Source organism: Sciurus carolinensis, chromosome 2 (assembly GCF_902686445.1).
Source record: "Sciurus carolinensis chromosome 2, mSciCar1.2, whole genome shotgun sequence".
Classification (NCBI taxonomy): domain Eukaryota; kingdom Metazoa; phylum Chordata; class Mammalia; order Rodentia; family Sciuridae; genus Sciurus; species Sciurus carolinensis.
In genome coordinates, this window is record NC_062214.1 from 101,819,236 (window position 1) to 101,839,917 (window position 20,682).

The 20,682-nt window shown below is 40.8% G+C and overlaps 1 protein-coding gene across 1 annotated transcript; it reads left to right on the forward strand.

Moving 5' to 3' along the window:
- Positions 1-10,938: 10,938 nt before the first annotated feature.
- Positions 10,939-20,328, forward strand: LOC124973954 (RNA polymerase-associated protein LEO1-like). The gene is made up of 9 exons (XM_047537576.1): positions 10,939-11,068; positions 11,586-11,718; positions 12,566-12,650; positions 13,971-14,065; positions 14,634-14,768; positions 16,324-16,456; positions 17,502-17,619; positions 18,617-18,714; positions 20,232-20,328. The coding sequence occupies exons 1-9, from the start codon at positions 10,939-10,941 to the stop codon at positions 20,292-20,294; spliced, it is 990 nt and encodes a 329-aa protein (XP_047393532.1). The 3' UTR covers positions 20,295-20,328.
- Positions 20,329-20,682: the final 354 nt, after the last annotated feature.

Sequence of the window (20,682 nt, forward strand, 5' to 3'; positions counted from 1 at the left end):
GAGTCACACAAGGGCAGGTCGAATTCTGGAGTTTTTGTTGTTGACTTTATTTGTTTTAACAGTGCTGGGGTTGAAATCCAGAGCCTCACTCATACTATGCAAGTGCTTTATCACTGAGCTATATCCTCAGACCCTTTTTAAAGTTAATTACATTAATTTACTTATTCATTTATTTTTGTATTGACAATTGAACATAGGGACACTTTACTTCTGAGTTACCTCCCCAGTCCTTTTTATTTTTTTATTTTGAAACAGAGCCTTTTTTTTTTCAAAGACATACATGACAGTGGAGCATATTTTGATATCTTATACATATGTGGAGTGTAACTTCCCATTCTTGTGGTTATGAAACAGGGTATGGCCAAGTTACTAAGGGTCTCCTTAAGTGACTGAGACTGGCGGTGAACTTGCAGTCCTCCTGCCTCAGCCTCCTAGTGGCCTGACAGGTGTGCACAACTATCCCCAGCTGGATTCTTTTTAAAATGTTTTGTTTATTGTGAAGTATGAATTTTGATTTTTTAAAAATACTGTTTCTCAGGAGCCAGCGGGTGGGGTGTGTCACTCAGTGGTAAAGTGTGTTTAGCTTAACATGCACAAAGCCCTGGGGTTCTATCCCCAGCACTCAAAAAAAAAAAAAAAAAAAAAAAGTTTTTGCATTACAATATTTATCTTGAATACAGAGATTTTTTTAAAGAATTTTTTTTAGTTGTTGGTGAATGTTTATTTTTTAACTTATATGTGGTACTGAGAATCGAACCCAGTGCCTCATACATGCTAGGCAAGTGCTCTACCACTGAGCCACAACTCCAGCCCAGGTGTGGAGATTTTGATACCCCTTCTATTTGTGAGCAAGGTGAGTGTTGTATTATTACATTCCTGTCCTGGCCCTGCTTTCTCACAGCTTGGTTGCTGTGTTTCAAAGGCGAGCGCCCTGAGAGCACCAAATAAAAACTGTATTACCTTGTTTTTGCGTTCCTTTGTATAACCTAGTGTGAAAAGACACACAACCTCTCTTCTGCTTCATCCTGTTAGGATTAGCTCACAGTGGTCCCAATATTCAAAGGGTGTGAATTTAAGTTCTTGATGGGAGAAACGATAAAGTATTTGCAGATGTTTTAAATCTATCACATTACACACCTGCCTTCTCCATGAAGCTCATCTACATATGCTAATGGTACACATCAACAACTTCTACTATTACCTCTTTTCTAGTGCTGTTAGTGCGGTTTGGGAGTGGTGGTTTTGAGGCACCTACCCTGAAGGGTGGTTATATAGAAAGAAAAGTGACATCAAAAGAGAGGAAGAGTGCTGGGGATGCAGTGCAGCAGTAGAGTTCTTAGCTAGATACGTGAGGCTAGGGGTTCATTCCTATCACTGCACAAAAGATGGTTGGGGTGGGGGTAGTTCCTGAATCACCATCATGTCACTTTCCTAACAAAACTTTTCAGTGTTTTGCTATTTCCTGGCTTATCAATGCCTGTGTTTTTTTTTTTTTTAAATTACTATTTTTGTTTTCATTTTTAATACTTGAAATCCTCCTGCCTCAGCCTCCCAAGTTGCTGGGATTACAGGTGTGTGCCACTGTGCCTAGCCAATACCTGGCTTTTAAGAGTCTTTTCCTCCATCTTTCCAAGGCAACATATTCTTGTTTGCTTTTTTTTTTTTTCCCCTAATGGACATGTGTGTCAGTTATTAAGCTCTTGCCTCTTCTCCAAACCCATTTGTCTGTTTTCGCTATGTGTTACTCTACAACCCGTATTTCAGCTTTGCCAGCTGCCACATTAGGGGGCGCTAAAGGAAGACTGGAAGCTTGAAAAACAAAGAAAGGATTGCTCCTTCCTGTTTGTTCATGGAACTTTCTGGGGGCTTCCTGTTGGCTTACGGTCTCTATAAGGGGGCCCCTCACTTCACCCCAGCAGAGGCAGTTCCTTTCTGCAGCAGCTGAATCCAATTTGTGGTATTCCAACATTTGGAGAATCAGCCTCATTGTACCCCCTGAGTGACTTCAGTACTAGTAGGACAGCTGGTCTTCCACAGGTATGACTTTCCACTTCAAGGGGCCCTTTCTGGAAGCATTTAAGTGTTGTTGTTGTTGTTTTTTCCCACATTTTTAAAATTGGTGCAGAATAATTGTACATAATGATATGATTTGTTATTACATATTCATACATGAAGCATTTAAGTTTTAATAATTGCCCCTTTCATGTTCAAATATGTTCTCTCAGCTCTTGGAGTGGAAGTTACTCTCTATTTACTACCTCTCTGATCCCTAAGAGTTCTCTAAATTTTTCGTAACCTAGTGAACAACTTTAATTACTCTTTTTAAAAATATATTCAATTCTATCTGTAGAGGCAACTGGCATGTTTTCCCTTTACTCACTGGAAACCTCTCTGGGTGGTTCGGAAAACAAATTGGTGCAGGACTGAGTTCCACATTCCTGGAAATGGGATGCTGGAAATGCATGGTGTTGCATAAGACCATGATGAATAAGATTATCACATGTGACTGAGGGATCAAGTGGCTGCTACAGGTAATCATGACCATAATGACTATGGAGTGGGATGGATACTTCTGAGTACTCTGGAACACTTAAAAATAAAACAATTCTTTTAAATGTTCAGCTCAGGGCTGGTAGCATACAGTAGTAGTACTTGCCTAGCTTGCCCAAGGCCCTGTGTTCAATCACCAGTACTGCAAAAATAAAATGTTCAGCTCATGTCACAGGGGAAAAATGAGCTTTCATGACAATGCTAACACAATTCCATATCTTGTAGTTACAGGACTGAGTTACCTGAAAATCAAAACCAATATTTATGTGATTGTGGAATTATACAAATCAATTGAATTCACAGCCTTTCCATGTCTCTCATGTTAAAGTTAAGGAATTGACTGGGAAAGAAAATAGGAATGGGGATGTTATGGACAGAATGTTTTTGTCCCTCGTAAATTTATGTGTTGAATCCCTAACCACCCCATGTGATGGCATTTGGGGGCAGAGTCTTTGGGAGGTGATTGGTTTATGACATCACCATGATGTGATTAATATACTTATTGGACCAGAGCTTGCCCACTGCATGCTCACTCACAAAGAACGTGTCCTTAGAACACAGAGCAAGATGGCAGCTGCTGAAAATCCAAGAGAAGAGTGCTCAGAATCAAATTACTTTTCTAGCACCTTGATCTTGGACTTCTGACTGGTGTTTTGTTATAAGAGCCTATCTGACTAAGGGAATATCTGTCTCAGATGATCTGAAAAACCTAATTTCCTAGTCACTCTGGGCCTCCCTTGCCTTTGAGAAACAGCTTGCCTCCCAGTGTCTGAGGAAACTAGTCTTGCATGAAAACATTGTAATAACACATTGAGTGATTTTCATTCTCCTCAAGACTCACATGACTGAGTGCTGTCTGACCTGCTTTTTTACTGGTGAACCTGACACTAGAATCTCATGCTCCACTAAAGCAAGCACAAAGTGTGAAGAATAAATAGCTCGCACACCAAAAGAAAAGGTTTTACTAATCCATGTAGGCAGAAGCCTGGGGAGTATATATGCAAGTGGACTCTAAGAGGTTACAAACAACTTGAACATGGCCAAATCTTTGAATATAAACAAATAATTTTACAAGAATATATTTTGGATTTACTATATTAGAGCATGTAGCTGGACATGATACTCTCTGTTGAGTGGTTAACTAAAACTTAAACTCAGCAGTGGGCTATACTTTATGAAATCGAGACACCAAAACTTCCTCCAATGTTATGTGGAGGAGGGGATCCAAAGGCTTAGGGAGATAGGAGTGTTAGAGTTGACTTATCCTGTGTAACTTCCATACTAGTCCATCTCTCCTCTAACTTCATTCCCTGAGAGAGCCAAGAGACACTCCCTTCTTGAGGACACTGAGAAATAACTTAATAAGGGGAGGATGTGTATTCTTCAAAGCTGTCTATTGGAATAATGGGAAATGCTGCTGTTGAGACAGGCATGACAGAATCCCAGAAGAACAGATCAAGTGGCAATGTGTAAATACCAGAGCCAGGATGCATACATTTCTAATGACAGCTGGGGTATAGTAATAACCAGAATGTTTTGATCTGTAGAGATTTTTGGATGTGGCTAATTGACCAGTGTTCCAAGGAATAAATAATATGTGTAGGCTACCAAAGTGTTGCTTGGTTTGTGTGATAGGAAGACTAGAACTGAAGGCCAAAATCTGAATGCATTGCCACAATGAAGAATCACTCTCTCTCATCCAGGTTTGAGATATGCAACATGTTCCCAGACTGGAGTCCTCTGTTGAATCCTTCCCTTGAAGAAGGATTCTGAAGCATCTCTACAAGTACAAATTATGAATCTTCCAACAATCTCCCAAAGGAAACTGTAGTCATTGTAAGAATGACTGAAATGGGATAGGAAATACCTAGAATTGGGGGATTCCTGAATACTGACTCTCAGCTGTTCAATCTAAAATGCTATTGTGACCTAACTAGCCAACATGGGGGCTTAGAGTGTTCAACTAATCGATGGAGTTCTAGCTCAAGTTTAACTCACAGTATGCCCAGCACATTTGTGAACCCACACTGTGATTATTTCCCCCAGTTCTTATGACTGGAGTTGACATATCTTGTCACTGAGAGATCCCCCATATTGTCTTTCTGAATCATGTAATAACCATCATGGTGATAGGAAGGACGGAGTAGAAGCCCAGGAACTTCTTTTTCATACCAAGATAATAAATCAAAACCATGGCATGACTGCAGGCAATTGTAGAGAGGAAGGACACCATCAGACTTGAAAGAAGTCGGGGTGATGACACCTCTCACACCCCCCGCAGTTAGCCCACCAGTTTGAGCTGTGTGGGCAGCAAGTCGATCTCAGAAACGTTATCTTGGGGCTGGGGAGATAGCTCAGTCGGTAGAGTGCTTGCCTTGTAAGCACAAGGCCCTGGGTTCGATCCCCAGCACCCAAAAAAAAAAAAGAAACGTTATCTTAAACCTGATCAGAGGGTGACTCCAACAGCAGCTGCCATTTCGTCCAAGCACTTGTTTGCTGGAGCAGCTCTACAACTGCCGACGCCTGGCATGCAGCTGTTGGCCACGGACATTTTATTCCCTCCACATCATTTTGTAAGGGTAAATATAAAGAGTTTGCTTTTACTGGTCAGACTAATGGCACAACTTCATAGCCTTGCCTGAGTCCAGGGACCTACCTGCTTTCTAATGGAGTCCATGGAGATTTTATATATATATACTTATATATATAGATATATAAATTTTTAGTTGTAGGTGGACACTCTACCTTTATTTTTATGTGGTGCTGAGGATTGAACCCAGGTCCCCACGCGTGCTAGGCATGTGCTCTACCACTGAGCCCCAGCCAGCCCCAGCCCCCATGGAGATCTTGATCATCTTGACAGGCCATGCATCTCTTTGGCTCACTACACTGATGACATCATGCTAATTGAATCTGATGAACAGGAGACAGCAAATACTTTAGATGCTTTATTAATGAGCACACAAACCAAAGGGTGGGAGAGAATCCCCATCAAATTTCAGGGCTTCATCACCTCAGCAACATTTCTGGGGAGCTAATGGTATGGGGTATATCTGAATAATCACCCCCAAAATGAAGGTTATTAAAAAAGAACACAAGATTACAGGCACACACCTGTAATCCCAGTGGCTTGGAGGCTGAGGCAGGAGGATGGTAAGTTCAAAGTCAGCCTCAGCAACTCAACAAAGCCCTAAGGAACTTAGCGAGCCTCTATCTCTAAATAAAAAAAAAATTATAAAAAGGCCTGGGGATGTGGATCAGTGACTAAATACCCATGGGTTCAATCCCCAGTACCAAACAAAAGAAAACAGTGGACATTTTTGGACTTGGGAGCTAATATACACATATTTCAGTTGCTATTTTGACTTTTTGCCAAGTAAGTCATAGATGCTTCCTGTTTTGAGGAAGAGGGGAATGTTTGGCAGTCAGTCCAGGCTGCAGGACAAGTTCTTCTGCTGGCACCTAATAACCCCGCAATTCCAATGATGCTTGGTATGTCTACAGCAAGTACCACAACTATATGAACCCTCCACCAGTATCAATAAAGGAATTGAGCACCAGCCTCTAGGGGGTGGGACCACATTCACACTCTCTTTTGTAGATGGCCTTGCTTAAGAAACATCTCCTGGCTTGCTTCTAAACACCCAATTGTGGGCCATCAAGAAACCACACAAGAAAAAAAAGAAAAGAAAAAACCACACAGGCTGAACTTATTGTTGTGAACTGGGTGTTTTCTGTCCCAAATTGTAAACTGGGTGTATGTAATTGCAATCTATCAGCTGGGTCCAATAAGGTCCAGAGGGCATGAGCAAGTTTCCTCAATCCTGACATCTGTTGAATTGCCTCTTTTGTCTCCTCCAAATGCAGGAATCCTGGCTCCAGTTATCCTCAATATATGTATTCATTTGTTTGGTCCTTCTAAATGCAAATACTAAAATGACCGTGGATATTTACTAGGTTCTGGATGTATTCACACACAGTGGCCAAGCAAAGCAAGTTTCCATTAGCTTTGCAGCTCAAAAAGCTCTGCTTATACTGAGAATTTTAAAGATTGCAGTACTTGTAGTTCAAGAAAGGGGCAGCAACTCTACAGACATCTAGTGAAAACAGCCAAGAAACTGGAATGGAGTAGAATGACGTAGTAGGAGGCGCTCAAGTGTTGTGAGCCAAACGACTAAACATTTTAAAAAATGTGGATATGTAGGTACACAACTGGCTTCTGCGAACATTCTCCTGACAGTGCGGATACCTTCAGTGCTGGGCTGGTCCTGAGCAGCCTTGTTGTCAGATGCTGTCATGCATAATTTTCTTTTGGGGTCAAAATTGTCCTCTTTTATTACTATGCATTTCATCAGGAAGCCCTGTCAGCATTAGTTAGCTGATGTCTTTGTTAGGGAGCCACAGTCACAATCAAAGCTCCATCCATCCTACTTTGTGACACCTTGAGGAATTAAACAAGAGGAAAGAGCATAATAACTCCATCTTCAACTTATATAATGGTATGTGGCTGAGCACATGCCTGTAATGCCAGCATGAGACCAGAGGGTTCCAAGTTAAAGCCAGCCCCAGCAATTTAGGGATACCCTCAGTAACTTTGGAAGACCCTATTTCAAAGTAAAAACAGAACGGGCTTGGGGTGTAGCTTAGTGGTAAAACAATGTTGGGTTCAATCCCCAGTACCAAAAAATAAAATGAAACAAAATAATATAAATTACACATCTAGCTGTATACAACTACTAGTATATCAAGTTATTGATTTATCAAGTTATTGGAAAAATAGCCCTAAGCAATGGCAGCTTTCTGTGTTCTAGAAAGTCATACATTTTGGCTCTGGGTCCTAATTCCACAGGACACATTTCTATGCATCATTTTTTAAAAAGTCAATGATTTGGGAAAGGTTTATAACATTTTTACACAAGTGTCATTTTTTTTGCTGGTGCCGGGGGTGTACCGGGGATTGAACTCAGGGGCACTCAACCACTGAGACACATCCCCAACCCTATTTTGTATTTTATTTAGAGACCCGTTCTCACTGAGTTGCTTAGCACCTCACGGTTGCTCAGTCTGCCTTTGAACTCGAGATCCTTCTGCCTCAGCCTCTGGAACTGCTGGGATTACAGGTGTGCTCCACCATGCCCAGCAGAAGTGTTATGTTGTTTGAATGTGAAATACAAGTAAATTTCTCTAAAAAATATATCACAAATCACTGTGTGTTAATTCATGTGTTGAAGGAAAGGAAGGGTCCTTTTTTTATTATGTCCAGTTCTCACAACTTAATGGGGCCATCTGGGTCTGGAGTTTTCTTTTTTGGAAGATTTTTAACACATTCAGTTTACTTAACAGAAATAGGACTATTCAGCTGGGTGGGGTGGTGTATGCCTTTAATCCCAGCAGCTCCGTAAGATCACGAGTTCAAAGTCAGCATCAGCAACTTAGCGAAGCTCTAAGCAACTTAGTGAGACCCTGTCTCTAATAAGATATAAAAAAGGGCTAGGAATGTGACTCAATGTTTATGCACCACTAGGTTCAATTCCCCATATAAAAAAAAAAAAGTAACAAAAGAAATAAGAGCGTAATCTATTTCTTCTTTAGTGGATTTTGGTAGTTTATGACCTTCAAAGACTTGGGTCATTTAGCCTAAATGGATGTATTTATGTGTGTAGGTTTATTTTGATGATTCCTTCATTATTCTTTTTAATATCTGGAGATTCTGTGGGAATAATTTCCTTTTATTCCTTATGTTTATAATTTGTGTTTTCTCAGTGTTTTAGTTTGGCTAGAGGTTTATCAATAAAAAAACCAAGTGTTTTTATGTTTATAGGTGGCCCACACCTATAATCCCAGCACTTGGGAGGCTGAGGCAGGAGGATCTCTTGAGTTCAGAAGTTCAAGACCAGCCTGGGCAGCATAACAAAATCCTGTCTGAAAATATAAGTAAATAAAATAAAAAATAACATGATGATCTCAAAAAACCAACTTTTGATTTCATAGATTATTTTCCCCTATTTTCAATTACATTGATTCTCTTTCCTCTTCTTTTTACTTGCTTTGAGTTTCTTTTTCTTTTTTCTTTTGGTGGTACTGGAGATTTAACCTAGGGCTGTTGTACCACTGAGATACATTCCCAAGTCCTTCTTTGAGACAGGGTCTCAATAACATTACTGAGACTGAACTCAAACTTGAGATCTTCCTGCCTCGGCCTCCCAAGTCACCAGGGATCACAGGCGTGCACCACACACACTTTTTCTGTTTTCTCATGGTAGAAGTTTGCTTATTGATGCAGGATCATTTTTATTTTTCAAAAGAATATTTAACACTATAAGCTTCCCTCTAAGGACTCACTAGTTGCATCTCACAAATTTTAATGTTATAGTTTTGTTTTTATTAAGTTACAAAATATTTCCTAATATTCCTTGAAACTTCCTCTTTGACTCATGGACTGTTTAGAAGTATTTTGATTTATTTCCAAGAATTTGGAGATTTTCCAGTTATCTTTCTGATATAGATTGCATTGTGGTCAAATAACATATTATGCATAGTTTCAAATTATTAAATTTGTTAAGCATTGTATAATCTAAGATGTTTCAAACTTGGCATTTGCTTTTACTCTACTTGCAAGTTGTTAAATGAGCCTGTTACTATTTCATGGATGCTGGCATTAGTATTCATATGTAATTAGGCATAAATATCAAGCAGTTTATATTAGTAACCACAAGGAACATTACCTGTACACAGGTGAAGTGGGCATTTAGAAGAAGTCCTGGAGAGGCAAGGATGGAGTTCAAAAGCCTGATGTTTCTGGGCTGTGATTCTGTATGTAGACTTTGGAGTCGGGTGAGCTTTATGCTCCTTCACTCCCTGTGTGACTTTGGACAAGTTAATAAACACTTTAAATTTGAATTCCTTTTCTGTCAAAGGAAGAATAAACTACTCCATGGGAATACTTCATGTAGGCCAGCAATGAGATTTAAGGGAAATTCTACAGACCCTTATTATAGTCACATTAAAGACATACCTTTGAAGATAAATATGGGAACAGAGGGCCAAGTGTGGCACTAGGAATACTTAAGGACCTGGTACCACACAAATATTCATGAATTGTGAAAAGTTAAGTATCTAGCACTGATCAGTCTTAAGGAGTTGAGAATTCAAAACAAAGTTGAATTCTCTGAACAGTTGTTACTGGCGGTGGTCATTTATTTTGGATTGAATTTAATAAACTTTAACATCTACCAAGCTTTAGCTTCCTTTCCCTTACTGGCTTCTTCCTGGGTCATTGCCACAGTCCTCTAGCGTATGCTGGTTTATATAGTTTATTTTTGCCTACACAGGGTTGATTTCTTTTTTAGTACTGGAGTTGAACCCAGGGCCTTTGCACGTACATTCTTGGCAAGTATTCTATCACTGAGATATGTCTTCAGCACCAATTCCCCCCCGCTTTTTTTATATTTTGAAGAAGAGTCTCGCTAAATTGCTGAGGCTGGCCTTGAATATGTGATCCTTCTGCCTCAGCCTCCCAAGTTGCTAGGATTAAAAAGTTGTATGCCCATGCCTGGTTCTAGCTGATGTTCTTGCTTGAAAGAAGGGGTGTGTGGACCAACGTAGGTCTGTGTGTTTTAAAAAGAGACCAGAACTGTGTGGTAAACCCAAGCTGCCACTTGAGTATACTGAGACTGTAGGAAGTCATTGGGATCCCAGAGAACAAAGTTAATGGGAAAACAGGGATATAGGAAATAAAGGGAGAAAGTGCCTTCTGGGTAGCCACATTAGTTATCTATTGCTGTAACGAATCACTCCAGTACCCAGCAGCTTGAAACAATGCACACTTCCTATCTAACACAAATTCTGAGGGTCAGAAATTCAGAATAGCTTGGGGTTTCACAGGCTGCACTGCAGTATCCAGTCTTGGAATGGAAGGCTGTTTCCAAGACAGTTCGTGCGGCTCTTGGCAGAGTCCTGTTTTCTCACCTCTTGGGCCTCCCCACAGGAAGTTTGAGTTCTGTAGCTGCTTCCCCCAGAGTAATACCCAAGAGAGAAAGAGCAAGACAGAAAAGCCAATGTTATTCATAGCCTGACTGTAAAGTGAGGTTATATTCCATTGACCACATAGAACAATCACAAGGCAGTGTTGGAGGGGAACACACAAAAGCATGAAAGCCAGAGGTGGGAATTGCTGGGAGCCATCTTGAAAGCCGGCCGTCACAGCGACTTTGCCTTTCACCAACTGACTTTGCCTTCTTCCATCTCCAAGGCACTGGTCAGGCTTCTGGGGCCAGACTTGAGAGCCAGTTTGAGGTTGTTTTAGTGGAGATTTGGTTGGTGAAGAACTTTAGTCAGACCAATAAATGTTGTGCATTTTCCCCCAACATTGAACATTATAGGGGGACCATGGATCTGTTTGGAGATATAGATGACATTTCTTCAGAGAGTGATGAGAACAATCCACCACCCATTCCAAGACAGCCCGTTGTAAGTACCATCACAAATCTGAGTGAAAATAAGAAAAAAACGTTCAGAGGCTGAGTCTGTCTCTCTGATGTTGAGAGAGGACAAGGATAACTGAACACGTGGTGAATGGGGGGTCTTCTTACCTGTACTGGGAATATGAGGATATTAGAAGTCACAGAAGGAACTGTTCAGGACGAAGCTGACCCGGGCTGGACAGGCAGGACTCATAATGTGGGCTATGTTAGTATTTTCTGATTTTAGCCGTTAGTATTAATGGGTTGAATAATTTCACACTTCTGTTGCTGAATGTTTTATGAAAAATAGAAACATCAATAAAGTTGATATTTTTTCTAGTAATTCAGGCTAATAGATTTTGTTCCCATGTTGTTTTTTTAAAAGGCTGGTTTTATCTGGTGGAGGATGAGCTTCTAGGGAGAGGCTCGGAGCGGTTGCTTTTATTCCTAAAGTGGTGTCTGAATTTACTTCTTTTCAAACCTTCCTCTGCCTGGTACAGAGTAAAGCTAGAACATTTCTTCTGTCTCGTCATGCTCTCACATTCTGATTCCTCTCTTAGGACGAACACAGAGTACCTCAGGACCAGCAGGAAGAAGAGCCCATTTCTGAAACCAGAATAGAAATAGAAATTCCCAGTATCAACTCTGACTTAGGAAATGAATTATATTTTGTTAAACTACCCAAGTTTCTCAGTATAGAACCCAAGTAAGAGAACTGATTAAAAATTTCAAGATATTGAATAAAACTGTAGAACAAAAAAAAATTTTTTTTTCTTATTTATCATGAATTGACTGATCATAAAGATATTTATCTTATAACTTAAAAAATGAATTTAGGATATGCTATGGTAGAAAAATGAAGAATTATTGGTAAGAGTTTTAACTTTAGTAATCTCTCTAGCATTTTGGTACTTTCAACAGATACGGCAACTGATGGTGGCATTTTTCACTAAAGCTGAATAATTGGAAAATGAGTGCCGAAGATGCAGACAGACCACAAGTGTTCAGTGCAGATATCATTGTGTATCTAGAAAAAATGGTTTTGACAACAAAACAGTGCCAATGGGGAGAATTCAATAAGGCACATATGTACAAGCTCTTGTGCAATTAAGCATGACCTGTTCTTAAAGCCCCAGCTGCACTCAGTCTTTATTTAACTATTTTTTTCAACATTCCACATTTGATGATGCAGTACCTCTTTGTTCCCTGAATATAAATATTCTAATATAGATCTTTTTATTGTAAAAAATGTTTTACATAAATATATTAAAAAATCATATATAAATATGAAGTGTTAGATAATGTGTTGCTTACACTTTACAAGACATAGTCCTCCAATGAAGATTTTGAATCGTTAGTCACATTTGGATTTTATTTCAGACAATATTTTAAATAAATTTCTAGGAAGTACCATAATTTGCATATTTCCTTGAAGGCTTACATGAAGTTGTCTACTGTGATTTTAAGAAACATTGGTGCATATTGTAAAGATGGTTAATAGTGTCACTCATATTAATTATTAACTATAACTAATATGATATTAAAAATTTTAGACCTTTCGATCCTCAGTTTTATGAAGATGAATTTGAAGATGAGAAAGTGCTTTATGAGGAAGACAGAACCAGGTTAAAATTAAAGGTATCACCTCATGCTCTATTGCTTTTATGTTTTTCTTTTTGTTTGCTTCTTTTATGAGATGGAATCTTGCTATATTGTTCAGACTGTCCTTAAACTCCTGGGCTCAATGGATTCTCCTACTTCAGCCTCCTGAGTAGCTGGAACTACAGACACACACCACTCTTCCTGGCTAAGTTTTTTCTTTTGTTAAGTACAGGAATGATAACTTAAGACCCAAGTTTATGAAAATCCTTCATGTTTTCTGTTTAATCAATAAATAACTATTTAAAACAAAGAAGTAAATGGCTTTGCAGAGTATTTTTAGGGGAGAAGAGACATCATACCCTTTTTAAAAAATTCCTATAGGTTTGTCACTTTCTTTTTTCTTATTTTTTTCTTGCAATTTCAAGTTTTTGACAGAAGTAGAGGTAAAAATGTTGCAAATTGTTACTTTCTTCAAGATAATGTAGTGAGGTATACAGAACTGCCTCCACATTTTCTAGTGGGTAGATCCTAGCAACTTCCCACAGTAAAACAGTCTTAAACTCTTTATGGATATTCAAATTATGCACAAAAATAAACCTCGCCATTAGCTTGTTCTTCTCTAGACGTCCTGGGCTGGCAAAGCACTACATTGCTCACACAGGACATTGTCTTCCTTGATCAGGTTTCCTCTGAGCTCCTACCTGGGTCCCCAGTGGTCGCACTGGACATGGTCAGTTTTTACTCTGTTTTTATGACGTAGCATTTCCCACTATGTGAGGTAAATGTGGACTCAAAAACATGGCTTAATTTTTTGTTAATTAGTTAATTGTTTATTCTTTAAAACATTTAATTTCATACACAGAGTTCCTCTGCCTCACTAAGTTAAATGACACTTGTTAAGTCCTTCTTTCATGGAGCCCTGCAATAGACAGAGGTCTCAATTTCTTCTCTCTCTCTTTTGGACTGGGGATGGATCCCAGGGCTTTGTGCCTGTTAGGCAAGTGCTCCACCACTGAGCAGCACCCCCAGCCCAGAAGTCTCAATTTGAACGGTCCACCATAAGTGGGCCAAAGCCTCAGCCCTCCTTTGGAGCTCTTTGTGTGTCCGATGGCGCCTCCAACCTGCATCATGCTTCGGTTCTCCTTCCAATGCTGTGAACTGGACCTCAGAAAAAGTTTAAGCACATGTCTGGTTAGTTCAATCAGTATCTCCTGGTATTTGTAGCAGATGGGTTTCAGCGTTTAGTAAGCTTATTCTATCATTACTATCAATTCTTGGCATATGATTATAGATCACTTGAGGAAAAAAGAACATGTATTTAAATTGGTTTTCTAACACCTTTGTGGTTTGAACCAGGTAGAAAATACTATACGATGGAGGATACGCCGAGATGAAGAAGGAAAGAAAGTTAGAGAAAGCAACGCTCGGATAGTCAAGTGGTCAGATGGGAGGTGAGTGCAACATGTCTGAAGAATGTTGAAATACCCCGGGGAGGCCTGGGTGAGTGACATTTTCTGTGTAGGACTTTATTTTGGGGTTATTTTCATTAAAGAATTGATACCATGTAGGCCCCTGGCATTCCCTGGGAAACCTGAGAGAAGCAGAGTCGAGGTCATTCTAGCCTTGCTCGTGGGAGACTTTGGACATTGAATCTAAGTTGTGATCAAATCCCTTGTATCTGTCTTGTTCATGTGAAAAACTAAGACTAGTTCCCGTCTGTGAGATTCCACATATTTTAATTAATATTTTTGAAAAATGATTTCTGTTGGCTAATGAAATGGTAGGGATTGGGGAAATTACAAGGTCATTATTTTTCAAGCTGAAAAGAGGATAGATTTGAACATTTTTTACTTTGAAAGGAAGTAGGTGATTGACAGCAGTTTTTCTTCCTTATGAATTCGGTGTGAAGAGAGGATCCCACAGTTCTACACTATTTTAAATGAAGCTAACAGGTTAGAATGGACGTTGTAGGGCTCACTAAATGTCTACCTTAATAGCTGAATGGTTTCTCCTTTCCAGCATGTCCCTGCATTTAGGCAACGAAGTGTTTGATGTCTACAAAGCCCCACTGCAGGGCAATCACAACCACCTGTTCATAAGGGAAGACACTGGTCTACTGGGACAAGCCATCTTTAAATCCAGACTTACCTTTAGGTAATTGTTTCTATCCACACGTTGTCACTTGTAGTTAAAGAGTAACAAAGCAGAGATGTTGTGCCTGATTCTTCTGATTGACCTCATTCCATAGTGCAGCTCACCAAGGACTGGGATCTGATTCTCAAGTTAACTATAAGTCGCTATTTCAGTTGTGATTTCTCAGGGAGCTAGCTCATGCCATCAAAACTCATAGGAGGGGCTGGGGTTGTGGCTTAGTGGCAGAGTGCTTACCTAGCACATGCGAGGCACTGGGTTTGATTCTCAGCACCGCATATAAATAAATAAGATAAAGGTCCATTGTCAACTAAACTATATATATATTTATTTAAATATAAAACTCACAGGAGACTGATGTATAACCTAGAAAACTGGTATATTGACTCGCACTGGTCAGTGCACCTGGTAGCGGGCTTAACAGATGTATCTGTGTGGCTCTGCTGCTCAGCATGGCCTTTCCCTTTAGTGAAGTTGACCTGGAAAGCTGAGTATCATCAGAAATGGTGTCAGTGTGTGGCTGCAACAGACATGACAAGCTGTGCCCGAGCAATGTGTGGATCAGCTGAGCTCACTGCCATGGGTGGTGTTGTGGCACCTTCTAGACACCCTCCCTCTGAAAGATACACTGCTGAGATTAAGATCCACTTTCCTAGAGAGGTGTAGCATAGGCACAAGTTTCTTTTGGGGGTTGTAAAAATCTTCTAAAATCAGTTTACGATCATGCTTGCATAACTTTGCAAATTAAAAATTATTTAATTCTATACTTTAAAAAGTGATGTTATAGTATGTAAATTATATCCAGTGAATTTGTTGGTCTTTACTTAAAAATGGTAAGGGACAGCCCTGAGGTTGTGTATTCTTGAGGAAGGACTCAAACTCCCTCATTTCCAGTTCCCTTTGCTATAACATGAAGAGAATGTCTACCTCATGGAGACATTATTGTGTTGATGAAGCTGAAGACTACATAGAAATCTGGCACAATAAATGGAGCTCTGTCCCACCTGTGAAGGACGTCTCCTAGAAGGGCATCCTGAAGGAACGCAGAACCCTGCTGCCCCGTGCTCCAAGGTGGGATCTCCACCCAGCACAGCTTCGCTTCTTACATTTCTCTGTAGCCATGCCTTCTTCAGAGACCCTCTCCTAAGGCTCATCCTTCCTTGGCTCTTTGACCTTCCTTCCAGTTTTATCCAATTGGAGGGACTCACTTCCAGTTCTCCAGGTGTGCTTTCTGGCATCTGTGACACCCTTGAAAAACTAAGATTTCATATTACTTCTCTTCTCTCTGAGTGGGGCTGTGTGTTCTTTATAAAAGCCCTTGACCTTACCACCTGCCTTCCCTCCTTTCCATTCCACTTCTACGGACCCAGTCAGATTTCCCCAGGAGGAGAGGCAGCTGAGGGAACTTCTCAGGGAGCCAGAGAATGGGGAACTGGGGTCCTGCCTCCTCGCTCTGCTCAGTGTGAGGCTGTCACTGTCTATGCTGTTAGTATGCTTGCCCCCAGATGTTCTTAATAAAGAGCGAGACTTTTTGTGGTTGTCGTTCATTTCCTGGCAGACCTCACTCTACAGACAGCGCCACACATAGAAAGATGACCCTGCCGCTTCTGGATAGAAGTTCGAAGACTCAGATTAGAATCTTACCAATAGCCGGTCGTGATCCTGAATGCCAACGCACAGAAATGATTAAGGTATGTTCTCTAGGCTTCAGCCTGGAATTATTTTGTGTAGTAAGAGGTGTTATTTTCCAGAGTATTAAATCACTGTTTCTTACTAAGCTATTATTTTATTTCTTATAGTTATCCGAAGCCAGCTTAACCTTCTACATATGTAGTTAATCAGTCACAATAATGTCAATGGCTGCTGGTAGCAAAATAGGGACTCAGGTACTCTCCCCAGGATCTATGAGATTTCAGAGAAAAACTAACGATTTTTAGAACCCAACCTCTGACAGGTATTATAGAACTGTGTTAGAAAATAGGAAGGTCAAAAGACCATCCTGGCTTGCCCGACACTGGCCCAGCCTTTTGACCAAGGTGCAGAATGTCAGGCAGCTGTGAGGCAATGAAGGTTCTGCCTTGTGGTTTGGGAATCCCCTCACCCCCACCTGTTGGCAGGTGCTGTGGGAAGCTCTCTGGGTTGAGGGTCAGGACAGGACTATCTAGAAACTTTGGGAATGGAACCTAGGAAGGTCGGGTGTGTGCAGCTCAGGGATGACAGCCAGCCCCCACTGCCCTGGGAAGTCAGTTCAGGTGTCCTGGGCATGGAAGGGTTTCTCAGGCTGTTGGCTTCTGCATGGGCTGAGTGGCACTGTCCTGAGAACAGTGTAAGTTGAGGCCATTCCTGTGCCAGTTCTGACTGGGCTAGTTAGTGTGAGGGATCTTTCCTGCCTCTTCACCCTTGTATTGCCTTCATAATGTCACCAAACCAAACCATCCACTATGTGTGCTAACAGAGGTGCAACGAGAGATGTCTGTACTCTGGAGACACAGGTGCTGTTTTGGACTAGGCATTTACATGTTTCTTAGGGTAAAAGAGGGTTCAAGTAGGCATGAAAGTAGCCTTTTATTTTTTTGAGACAGCATGTGACTGTGGCCCAGGCTGGTATAAACCTCCTGGGTTCAAGTGATCCTCCCACCTTAGCCTCTTCTGTAGCGGGGACTACAGGTGCACATCACTATGTCCAGCTAAAAGTGGTTCCTTTTCTAAGTAGAAGAGTTTTTTGCTGCTTTACAGAAAGAAGAAGAACGCTTGAGGCTGTCTACTCACCAGGCTGTCCATCTGCAGGGGAAACAGAACCAGCAGGGGCCGAGTGTCCCCCACCAGGACACTGGCAGTGAGGAGGATGAGGAAGGTGAGGAGGCCTCCAACCTGGCTGCCACTGAAGCCCATCACCAAGGGGAACTCCAGGCTGAGGCGGGTGTGGTGGGCACATCTTATTTCAGGTGACAGGGCCTGCTTTTGATCTGGGGAGCTCTTCCTCCCTGTCCATCTGCCAGTACAAAGACTCCTTTTTTTTTTTTTGGATGTTTTGTTTTTGTTAGAGCCACTTTCCCACAGAAAAGGTTAACTGTGAGCATAAGGCATCTCCAAAACAAAGAACATTTATTAAATGTTTATGGTGAGAAATATGTTATTATATAAACTGTTATATATGCAATCAATTGTATAATTAAAGATTCAATATTTAAATTTCCATAGTTCATAAAGACGATAATACATAATGTTTCTTGGGTATTTGAAGTGGTCAGATAACCTGAGAACAAAACCTTTCAATCTAAGTCATTTCAGCAAGTGTGAAAGTTATATTTACCTTCCCACTGACACTTTAAAAAAACCTGTTGTCTTCTCAAGGAAAATGTCTGGTGGGAAGTAACAATATTTAGCAGAAGAAAATTTCAAGTCATCATCTTCAAAAGTTCTTCTGGGAAAATCTAGTGTAAAAGAACTGGCTACTGTAGGCGGAAGGTGCTGATAGACTGAAGAAAGAGGTAGACAGTTTCAGGATTGCACAGAGTGCTGTTTATTGGGGACTTACTGACAGAAGCATGGTCAAGGCTGGCAGCAAGACCAGTGGATCCTCAACTTGGGTGAGAGGGAGGAGGCTTATCTAGCGGGCAGGACAAAGGTGATGTTCATCTACCAGGTGTACATGCAACTAATAGCAAAGGCATCAGGCACATCCCTGGTGCTGATGACACCAGGGTCTGGTCAAAGATTCTCAAACCACTATGGATAGGCCAGGGTTTCTCAGGGGCAACCGTGATGGTTATAGCTGAAGATGGCTATGGTCAGGTCAAGTTGGATCACTACAGAGGCCAATACCATGTCTAAAATTCCTTTGCTTTCAGAGGAACAAGCCAGAATCTATTCTTCAGACAGTGATGAGAGATCAGAAGAAGATAAGGTTCAAAGATTACTCAAAGTAAAGAAAATCACTGATGATGAGGTAAGCCCACATTTACTCAATTCTAGGGGTTGGCCTTACGCCCAGGAACCAACTCCTGGGAGGAAGAGCTCACCAACAAGAAGCACAGGTAACTATACAATTCACTGAAATTCAGTGAGACAAATGCAGTAACAGGAGTCAGAAGGGCCAGAAGGGAATCTGATGCCTATGCTTGGTGGCTCTTGGAAGGCTTCTCAGAGGAGACTTCTAATGAGTACTAAGAATAAGTGGAAACTTGGCAGGCACACAAGGCAGAGTGGGGCATTTCAGGTAGATGGAAATTACTATAAGGCAAGGTGCAGGACTCTCAGACACCATGGCTCAGGTAGAGAATGACAGATAGTTCAGTGTCTGTAGAGCAAGGGACCTATCATGTTTGTTGTGGGAAAATGCATCTTAATTTTTTGAGGGTTATTTCATTTCTGTGCTATTGAAATATTTCCCCAATAATTCCTTGTTTCCTTTTATAACTTCACAGGCACAAAAAAATTTTAAGTTTAACTAAGTGTGAGAATCACTGTTATTGCCCTTATGCCAGATTATTGGTTTAAAAAAATTTTTTTAGTCATTGCTTTTGTTAACACTTAACATGTTAGGCTGCATGCATGTATGTATGTATGTATGTATTTTTTCTTTTTCGGTACTGGGGAGTAAACCCAGGGGCACTCTACCACTGAGCTGCATCCCCAGATCTTTTATTTTTTTGAGACAGGATCTTGCTAAGTTGCTGAGGTCATCTTGGAACTTGCCACCCTCTTGCCTCAGCCTCCTGAGTTGGCTGGGATTACAGGCTTGCACCGCCATGCCTGGCTCAAAGTAAAGTTTGTATCTCTGGCTCTAAGTTCCAGAGATACAAATAGGAATAAACATCACAGTCACATAAATGCTTAAATTTTGGTGACTTTTTTTTTTTTTTTTAATTTTTCATTTGTTTTCCATTCACACATATATTTAAAAATTTAAAACCATACTGAAAAAAACACATAAATCATAAGACAGAGAAAAGTGAAGTACTGAGGAAGCAGAGGAACATATTTCAAGTAATGTGGTAAGGTCAATCAGTAAACTGGGTGTGGTGCACATACCCGTAATACCTGTACTCAGGAGGTTGATGAAGGAAGTTTGAAAGACCACAAGTTTGAGGTCAGCCTGGGTAACTTAGTGAGATCTTGTCTGAAGATAAAACATTAAAATAGAACAAGGGTTGGGGATGTGGCTCAGTGCTTGCCTCACATGTGCAAGGCCCTGGGTTCAATCCCCAGTACAGCAAAACAAAAACAAACAACATAGTATAGAATGAAAAGCAAGTCATGCCTGACAGCAGCCCAGGGAAATCCAGTTTCTAGGAGCCTGCCCTTCTAGAACCAGTGTGTGTGTGGACACGGGTCAGCTGCCAGGGGTGTCGAGGTCTAACATGAGGAGCTGACTCCTCCACTGTCAATTCAGAACCATTTTAGACAAGATTTCCAGAAATGCCTTTTATTGAATTTTACAAGTCATCTCTTTAATCTGTTCAGGAGATGAATATTCCAGAAAGAGGAAAGCAAGGAGTGAAGAGGAAGATGATGATTGAAGCATAAGATGTGCACTAGTATATACTGCATTCATTAGGTTTTTTTTTTTTTTAATATTTTGGTGGGGCTGGGGATCGAGCTCAGAGTCTTGTACACTCAAAAGTCCATGCTCTACCAGTGAGCTACATCCCCAGCCCCTGAATTTTTTTTTAAATGATGAAATGACTTGCTTTGATTGAAATGAATTGTTTTTGCATAAACCTAGTTATGAATTAAAAATGTTCAAAACCCAAGTCTGTGACTTTAGAAAATCTCCTTTTCCCAAATGAGAATATTTCCGCAACTGTTTGCTCTGGGTGAGTCTCAGGTTTGAGTGCATCCTGGCTGTCCTGCCCCACCACTTCCTCCTGGCCAGGGGTCAGATGTCAGCTTAAGTTCAGCTCCGGGGTGGCCT

Excerpts from the sequence above, each read along its gene's own strand:
- LOC124973954 (XM_047537576.1), top strand. The coding sequence starts at position 10,939 with ATGGATCTGTTTGGAGATATAGATGACATTTCTTCAGAGAGTGATGAG. Across the intron at positions 11,719-12,565 it reads TTTCTCAGTATAGAACCCAA|ACCTTTCGATCCTCAGTTTT; the intron begins GTAAGAGAACTG and ends TAAAAATTTTAG. Across the intron at positions 14,066-14,633 it reads GTCAAGTGGTCAGATGGGAG|CATGTCCCTGCATTTAGGCA; the intron begins GTGAGTGCAACA and ends TCTCCTTTCCAG.